Genomic DNA, 9,050 nt, shown 5'->3' with positions numbered 1-9,050 from the left:
ACGGATTCCAGTTTTTGACTGAGGAGCTAAGAGCATATATTATGTTCGTCAAAGAAAATTTTATGTCCTAAAGAATGAGATTTGGGGTCCATAATCCGTATCCCTGCAGTGAAATGTGCAAGTTTAATTTCCTCCATTCTTTAGTTTCATTCTTTTCACTATTATGCCTTCTCGAATGAAATTTCAGCTGAAGAATTCTACTTCAGAACTTCAATTCTCGATCTTGAAAGTAACACATAAATATGAAAAAAATTCACATCACAAATAAAATGGACCTGGATCCCAAACACATCTAGCTTTTCACAAAAACGTCCACCACCCTGTAAGCCACTACATATTCTCCACTTATTTATTTATTTATTTATTATAAATCCTGAGCCCAATAAGAGGTAGGAATTTAGTTTGGGGTAAAAACAAAAAACAAAAAAGGGAGATTCTTACGCAAATACCATATATGTAATATAACATAATAATAGCATATCTTATACAAAACTACATCTCATACTTACTCTTAAGTGATAACTACTAGTGATTATAGAAACTATTACAAGCAAGCCTGTGCTATTAGTAAGCAAAGGTCTAACAATAAGCAATACATTTGTTCTTGCAATCCATGGTGCAGCCACCACCACCACCACCACCTCCATAACCCTTGCCTGAGTTGCTGTATGAAGTGAAGCACTTGGCTGGACATGTGAGCTTCTTGTTGTAACATGGACCCTTGTCTTTACACACCACTGTGGGCCTTATTATACCACCTTTTGAGTACCCTCCATTTGGACCTCCAAACCCGCCTCCATACCCGCCTCCAACACCATTTCCAAACCCAGGTATGTTGAACCCGCCTCCAGGACTAAAGAACCCGCCCATGCCACCATCATTTCCAGTTCCACCTCCACTTCCACTTCCACTTCCACCACCTTTATTGTTGTTGTTGTTGTTGGGTTTGTCCTTGGAGTGTTTGAGCTGGGCTGAGAATGACCTGTCAGATTCGGGTCGGGTTGCCAGAGAGACTGAGACTGTGATGACCAGAATGGCTAAGAGAAAGCTGGTTATGGGTTTCATTGTGTACTGTTTGTATATTTATATATTTTTTTGTTTGAACAAGATGAGTGAGCTTACGAGAATGTGATGAGTTTTTTTGTGCGAAGGAATAATATACATGCGGATAGTGGTGGAGGAGGTAGAGATGAAAAACAAGCATAGCATTTATGGGGTGGGTGTGGACAGTTGAGGGGGGACTTCCCATATGTCATGTGAGTAGGTTGGGTGCCATTATTGTGATCCTGTTACTATTTTTTTTTCTTTTTTTACTTTTCTCTTTCTCTTGTATTGTATCAGTTTTGGTCATGATATATCTTTTCAAGGAATTAGCGTAGTGGGAAAAAAAAAAAAAAAAAAAAAAAAAAAAAAAAATAGGGTAGTGTAGTGGTTTTTAAATAATGTAAGTGATGTTTATGTCCTAATTGTTGCGTTTTTAAATTATTTCATTTCTTATGTTTGGTAGCTAGTGACCTCAAAATGAGATAGAGTTGTTTTTAGTAATTGCAACTGTCTTTGTTTGTTTTGATATTAATATTTTCTAGAAAATAAATATTTTCTAGAAAATAAATATTTTCTAGAAAATAAATATTTTCTTATGATTGGTAGCAACATTTAATGAGCTGGAAAACGAATTCCAAGATACTCTTATTTAGCTTACCATTTCAAAAAAAAAAAAAAACAAAAATTAATGAAAAATAATCTCTAAAAAGTAAGTCTTACTTTTTCTGTTGATCAAATATATATTTTTTGTCATTTGATTTATTTTTTGATTCTACGAAATATTGAATTACACAAGATTTTCCATCAATACAAATTAAACTTTCTCCATCTAAGGTGATGTGAGATATAGTTGTTTTCTAGAAATTTTAGTGAAAAAAAATATAAAAAATAAGTTTTTTTTAGAAAATATAAAAAATAAGTAATATTTCAAATAGGATTTTTTGTTGATCAAATATAGTTTTTTTTTTAATGATACTAAAAGCTAAACATAAAAATAAATAAATAAATAAAAACCTATTTTGACTAGAATTTTCCACGGAAATAAAGAGAAGATTATTACTCGGTTAATATAAAATGGGATGTGAGGATATTTTCACCCGAAGATTATGTAAAAACAACTAAAAAGGTGTAGTAGTACTTTAAATTAATGGGGTAGCATGGGGTTTGGTTTGGTAAAGATTTTTATTTTGGATCCATTACATGTGCATGGTAAGCTGTTTTGCAGTATTGGTAATAGATTAGATGGGGCCCGGGCCACGCAATGGTGTAAATTAATTAATTAGATGAGATGCTCATCAGTACGTACGTACAAGGTGCGTGGCGGTGCTTATGAAATTAGCATATATTGCATGTAGAACAATTAACATGTCATATCACATTATCCATTTTTTTGGTTGAGGATCTTCAATTCATTACTCATTAGTCCAAGGAAAAATAAATTAAAATTTTTTGTTAAACTTTCCTTCCGCCGATAATAAGAGTACAAAACATGTCTGGAATAAAGCATCACAAGGGAGGTAAAATTTGGATAGCGCCGGCAAAATCTATGTTAATCATTTTAGCCCTCAGGTGTAGAGTAAATAAACAACTTGCTGATTTATATGATTACTAGAATTTTGGCTTAATATAAATATGATTCAATAATCTATATATATATATATATAACTGAAACTTCTGAAACTCTAACAATTTTCAATATCACTACTATTTTCTTTTTCTTTTTAATTTAGATTCTTTTTATTTTAGGTTTTATATCTTATATATTTATTATTTCTCTTTAACGTATAATGATCTTATCAAGTGTTACAATAGTTTCATTTAAGTAAAACTATATTAGATATATGTTTCAAGAGCTTGAAAATTCTACTTATTCTACTTCAATGATGGTGGAATTACAACTAATATCTCTCTCTATCGTTCCCCCCACTCCTCCTCTGCCTGTGTCTCTGCTACCCCAACTAGTAAGTTTTTCTTTTTCTCTTGGCAAACATTGTAGATCCACCCTCTCCAACACACCATAATCTCCAATTCTCACCATCTAACCTCCTTAAAAAATCACCCAAATCTTCAATTGTCAACTAACCCATATTATCAGGATGAGATTTTGATTGGTTTATCATGTCAGGTAATTCTCCTAATTCTTTTCAAATTTGTTTTCCCAAATTATATCCAGTTGTCTCTCTATTTGTTTGTAAACTCCACCATTACCACATTGCCTCAATTCTCACCTTTGAATCTCTGTACATCCCTGTTTTTTCCTCTCTTTTTTCCATATGGATTTTTCTTATTTTTCTTTTATTTTGTTTGGTTCCCTATTGCTTGATCTGATACCCCGAAAAAAAAAAAAAGGATTTAAAAAGAGGGGTATTTAAGTAAATCTCTTTGTGGGGTCAGTTTTTATAATTAATATTATTAAGGGAGTTTTTAGAAAATTAGGTTGAAACCCTAACTATATATATAAGCTAATTAAGTTAGAGTATAACGATAGATATTTTTGAGGAGGACTTCTGAGTTTGCTCAAGTAGTGAAAGATTGACGGCACACTTGAGGTAAGACCTAAGAAATCTTATTCTTTGTCAAATTTAGGCTTTATATGGAATTAAAATATTCTTTTTATGTGAGTATTTTGGCCAATAGTGAGATTGTTTATATATCCAATGAGATTAACGATGTAAACGAAGAAGGAATTTGATTTATTTTCTTTGTGCCCTATGTTGCGTTAAGTGTAAAAGAAGGCTCTTGGGTCCAGTTTTGCACAGGTTTACCGAATTGGGGTTTTGGAATTGCAAAAGGTAATTGTAGACATGGCAAAACAGGTTAGAATTTTCTGACCCGACTTGAAAAATACCTGACTCGAACCCAATTTTTTTTTACCCGAATCAAAAACGGGTTGACCCGTGACCCGACCTGTGTTTTTTGCCGGTCAACCTGACCCGAACCCAAACCATTTTTTAAAACTTTTTTTTTGGTAAAAAAATTAATAAAATTAAGACAATATTGGTTTAATTGTTTGTTGTTAGTTTTAAGGAAACAATTGAGACATTTACATAACTGCATGTAAATTAATTGAAAGATGAATGGTTGAGCATTCAGTAATGAGTAAAGTTTTTAGATATCAAATAGCAAAGTACATGCCAAGATAATCTGGTTACAGTATAGTTAAAAATATAAATTTAAAATTGTAGACATATGTGAGAAACATTCACAAGTGTGAAAATAATGAAGCCAAAGTATCAAATTAACATAAATTATGAATGCTTAGACCTATTTTTTAACAATTTATGTCCAAAATAAACGGATTTTCAAAATAAATTATGATATTTCCTAGAATGTGTGTTGTTTAACAATGATATGATATTCATAAAAGAGAAAATGTATAAATAAGTAAACAATTAAACTTTAATGTATATCTCAAATTGAAATAGAGTGCCAACCACAATTGACAATAGATTATAAAATTAATTTTCAAGATTGTAAATTTCTTATATGTTTTTATTTTTTGTCAAATGAATTATCCAATAAGTCATTTGTAATTTTGTTTTATATTTTGGGATGTTGATATTGTGTAAAAATAAAACTTGTGTATTTGTTTTTCTTATCTTTGTGTTATTTTGTTTTAGATAGCAATGTTAGGATTTGTATGATTTTAAAATTATTGAATAAGTATTAATAGTTCATTCTTGATATAAGTGGTGAATTCAAAGTAATGCATTTTACATCAAGTAATTTGTTGCATGACTTTCCAAATGGCAAATACATGTTGTTTTCTTTAAAAAAAAAAAAAAAAAATTCATGTGAAAAATACGGGTCAACCTGACCCAACCCAACCCGACCCGACTCACAATCTGATTGACCCGAACCCCCTTTTTAACCCATTTAAAATAACCCCTTTTTGACCTACAACCCATTTGAACTATAACCCGATTGACCTGACCCGAACCCGACCCAACCTGACTCGACCGTTTTGCCATGTCTAGGTAATGGTGGTTGTGTAGGCTTGATTTTGTATGATATAGAATATAGTACCTTTTCCCTAGTTCTTTCCTCATCTCAAAGAGAACTAGGGGTGAATGGAGATTAATATATATATATATATATATATGAGCACACATATAAAAGATTAGGTGGTGTACTTTTGACCCTATATGGCTATACGTATGGTGTATCTATAGGCTTTATCCCTAGGTATTGTTAGTGACAGAAAGTGGAGGAAATATATATATTATGAGTATGTGGATTTTTAACTATGAGATAATAGTGCAAAATTATTGGAAATTTTTAGTAGTCTCTCTTCTGGCCGGGTATTCATATAAGTTTTATTTAAAAATATTAGATTATTGAGTAAATGATATTTGAAAAATTATTTAGGTGATATCTAAGGATTTTAGAGGAAGTGTTAGGGAGAAGTTCCTTTTGATATGGCTTTTAGAGGTAAATAACCTTATCCTACTTGGGTTTTATTTTGCTTATATTAATGTATTTTTAACTACTGAAAATTGTTTATAATTGTTAGAATTTTTATTTCGATTGTATTACTAATTTCAAGTAAAAGATTATTACAAATATATTTTAATACTGAGTATATGATTTTTATATACATGCTTGAATAAAATATATTTTTATTAGAAATTATGATTTCATATATATGACTATGAACAATTTGACTATGAATTGATTCTAATACCCAACCAATGGGGGTTATTCATTAGTACTCTGATACCCAAACAAATGGGGGCAATTCATTGGTACTGATACCCAGCCAATGGAAGTTATTTATTGGTATTCTGATACCCAAACCAATGGAAGTTATTCATTGGTACTCTGATACCTAAACCAATAGGGGGTTATTCATTGGTACTTTGATGCCCAGTCACGGGGATATAGTGTGACCATAGTCATAAGATTGTTAAGAATATGAATTACATTTAAATATTTGAACTATTTTGAGTCCTTAAAACTACATATACGATTTTGGAAATGTTTGAGTATTTGAACTATTTTGAGTCACTTAAATTGCTTATGTATTTTTGGAGTCTATTGTAAGTTATAGATTTTGATATATTTGAAACTGACTACTTTTAAACCATCTATGATATATTTGTAAGATTAAAGTATGTGATCTATTTCCAACTTATTATTTTAAGACTATGAAACTTCTTTAGTTATTTTTGAAAACACATAGTATATTATAACTTTTGAAAACTCATATTACATCTTATTACTTTACAAATTTATTACTTGATAGAACTTATTAGAATGTTGGTTACTTATTGAATTGTCAGCTCACCTATTTTTTCCCCTCCAGTTTTAGATTGTGAAGAATAGCAAGTTTTGGGAGTTTTGATTTGTGTTGTGAGCAGGAAAAGAAGCTTAGTGATTTTTCTAATAGTTTTATATTTATTGGCTAATTGGCATTATGTACATGAGGTTTGGATTTTGTTCCTATTAAATTATTGGAGATCTATTCATAAAGAAATTGATGAGGTATTTTGGATTTATTTGATTTAATTTTTAAGGATAAATTTTAGTTGGTAAGAAAGCCTTGCACACTTGTAGGGTGCTTACTTTATAAGCGTACGGCAGTTGTCACATGCCTATCTTTATAGTTGGGTTCGGGGCGTGACAATTTTAAATTGTGATGCCCCAATTTGATTGATCGTGTGATGTGTGTGGGTGTGTGTTAAGTCCCACATCGGGTATTTATTGGGTTGAACTGGGTTTTATTAACAACTGCAAGGAGCCTCAATTATGACTAGTCTTTTTGAGGCATAACACAAATGTGGCTAGCCATTTTCCTTGGGTCATTACATATAGTATGAAAGCCAAGTTCGGTAACCCCGTGTGGGCTCAGGGACACTACCCTACAAAGTGGGCCCTAATGAAGACGTTAGGGATTTAAGTGGGGGAGATTGTGATGCCCCAATTTGATTGATTGTGTGATGTATGTGGGTGTGTTTTGAGTCCCACATCAGGTATTTACTGGGTTGAACTGAGTTTTATTAACAACTACAAGAAGTCTCAATTGTGACTGGTCCTTTTGAGGTATAGTGCAGATGTGGCTAGCGTTTTTCCTTAAGTCGTTACACTTGATTATTTTTTTTATTTTTTTTATTTTTATTTTTTGGTTTTGGAGGATTGCAAGGAATACAACCCAAAAGTTTAATTCTTCTACTATTCCGTTTTGTTCCTTTTTCTACTATTAAAAAAAAAGGGGAACAATGGTCTCCATTGTTCTATGGTTCATCGTTTTAAGTTGTACAATGTTATATATATATATGTGTGTGTGTGTGTGTGTGTGTGTGTGTGTGTGTGAAATAGTTGTACTATGTTTATAAAAAAAATTTTAGAAATTTAGTAATTTTATTGTTAATTGCATCTTCCCTGAGATGTAATTTTTCTCAACTCTATAGGATTCTTTTCTTTTTCTTTTTCCTTTTCTCTCTCTCTCTCTTTTTTATTTTTATTTTTTTATGGTTTTTTTTCCTTGGCCTGTGCTTATATTAAACATGTTGATGAAAGGGTGCATATTTACTTTTAAAGCTTTTTTTTTTTTTTTTTTTATGAGAATCACAGACATCTTTTTTTTTCCTCTTTATCATCAGACCAAAACACCAATCAGTTTTTGGTGTAGGCAGAAATTGAACTCCAGATCTCTTATACAACTATCAGAGACATTACCAGTTGAGCTAATTGGAACCCACAGAATCACAAACATCTAAAGCTGAAAAAGAAAGTATAAACTCCTAGAGTTTAACATCTAGATTGCTTAAGTTGAATCCTATGCACTAAGACTTTGGGGCTATACATCAATTCTTTCATCTTTGTTGTCTTCTAAAACTTTAATTTATTCATCACATTTGGAGCAAAAGAAAAATGAAAATATAGAGAAAAAAAAAAGCATTTTCTTCTTTTGCGAAAATCTTAGCTGGATCATATTTTGTTCCTGAACCTATTATTGTTTTAGAATCAATATTTTGGCTTGGAACCATGCTTTGCTATATTACTTGCAATTAATTTTTTAACTCAAATTTGTAGTTGGATTGTCATATTTTTTACCTCACAGAATGTTAAATGTTGTAGGTGGTTTCTTTTACCAAGATTTGTGTTGTGGACTTCTATTATTGCTCATAATCCATTCTATGATCCTTACTTGACACTTTTGAGGTTGGAAGAAAAGGAGAGAGCCCCCTTTTTTATTTTTTATTTATTCATTAGCTATTTTCAACCAGATAAGACTTGGTTTTTAGGCATTAATTGCAAAGCCATGAAAGTTCTTAAATTGAAGGATTTACATCGGCAATTGCTTTTTCTTAACATAGTTTGTTAAGATTCTCATCCCTATTTTAGTCAATTTGTATTCTCTTTATATTTGCCCCCATTTTGCTCTTGGTTTGACATTTTGTACTATTACGGGTTAAAAAAATTATAATATGCTTTGAGCCTCGTGCATCACATTGGTTAGCGATTAGTATAATTAAAATACAAATTTTTTGAGAGAAAAATTGAATGACAACTGTGGGGGGAAAAGGGCCCAGCCCAACATAATGGGCCGAAAGCCCATAGGAGAGCTATTTTGCGACCGAGAAGAAGGGGATGGAAAAGGCAGGGCCCATCTGGAAATGGGACCCTCAGAAGTAAGAATTATTACAATCCGAAGAGGATATCTCCTGTCCGAAGAAGTTGCAATCCTCTGATGCAAATATTGTAAATCAATTGAGTGTGTGAAAGACCAAAATGACCTTCCGAGGACTCCATCTGATCAAGATAAGCTCTGAATATGCTGGGAAACGATAAGGATGGAGAAATATCTAAGGGGAAAGCTGCTACCACCGTATTTAATACTCTGCAGCAACTTTTCTGGCCGCATTTATGTGGAGAAGACCCCTGAACAGTGCATTCTAACCTACCGCCACTCATACAGAGATAAAAGAAGATGCTTGACATGACATGTGCTCAAGCAAACTCGCGGATGAGGAACAAGTGGACGATGGAGATGAGGAGAAGAG

General features: G+C 32.0%; 1 protein-coding gene across 1 annotated transcript; it reads right to left on the bottom strand.

Moving 5' to 3' along the window:
• Positions 1-336: 336 nt before the first annotated feature.
• On the bottom strand, positions 337-1,225 carry LOC111992225 (glycine-rich protein 5). The gene has a single exon (XM_024024091.2). It carries the CDS (start codon positions 1,063-1,065, stop codon positions 580-582), a length of 486 nt encoding a protein of 161 aa, XP_023879859.1. The 5' UTR covers positions 1,066-1,225; the 3' UTR covers positions 337-579.
• Positions 1,226-9,050: the final 7,825 nt, after the last annotated feature.

This window comes from Quercus suber, unplaced genomic scaffold (assembly GCF_002906115.3).
Source record: "Quercus suber isolate HL8 unplaced genomic scaffold, Cork oak 2.0 scaffold_66, whole genome shotgun sequence".
Lineage (NCBI taxonomy): Eukaryota > Viridiplantae > Streptophyta > Magnoliopsida > Fagales > Fagaceae > Quercus > Quercus suber.
The sequence above is the reverse complement of the archived record's forward strand: the minus strand, read 5'-3'. Positions and strand labels throughout refer to the sequence as shown.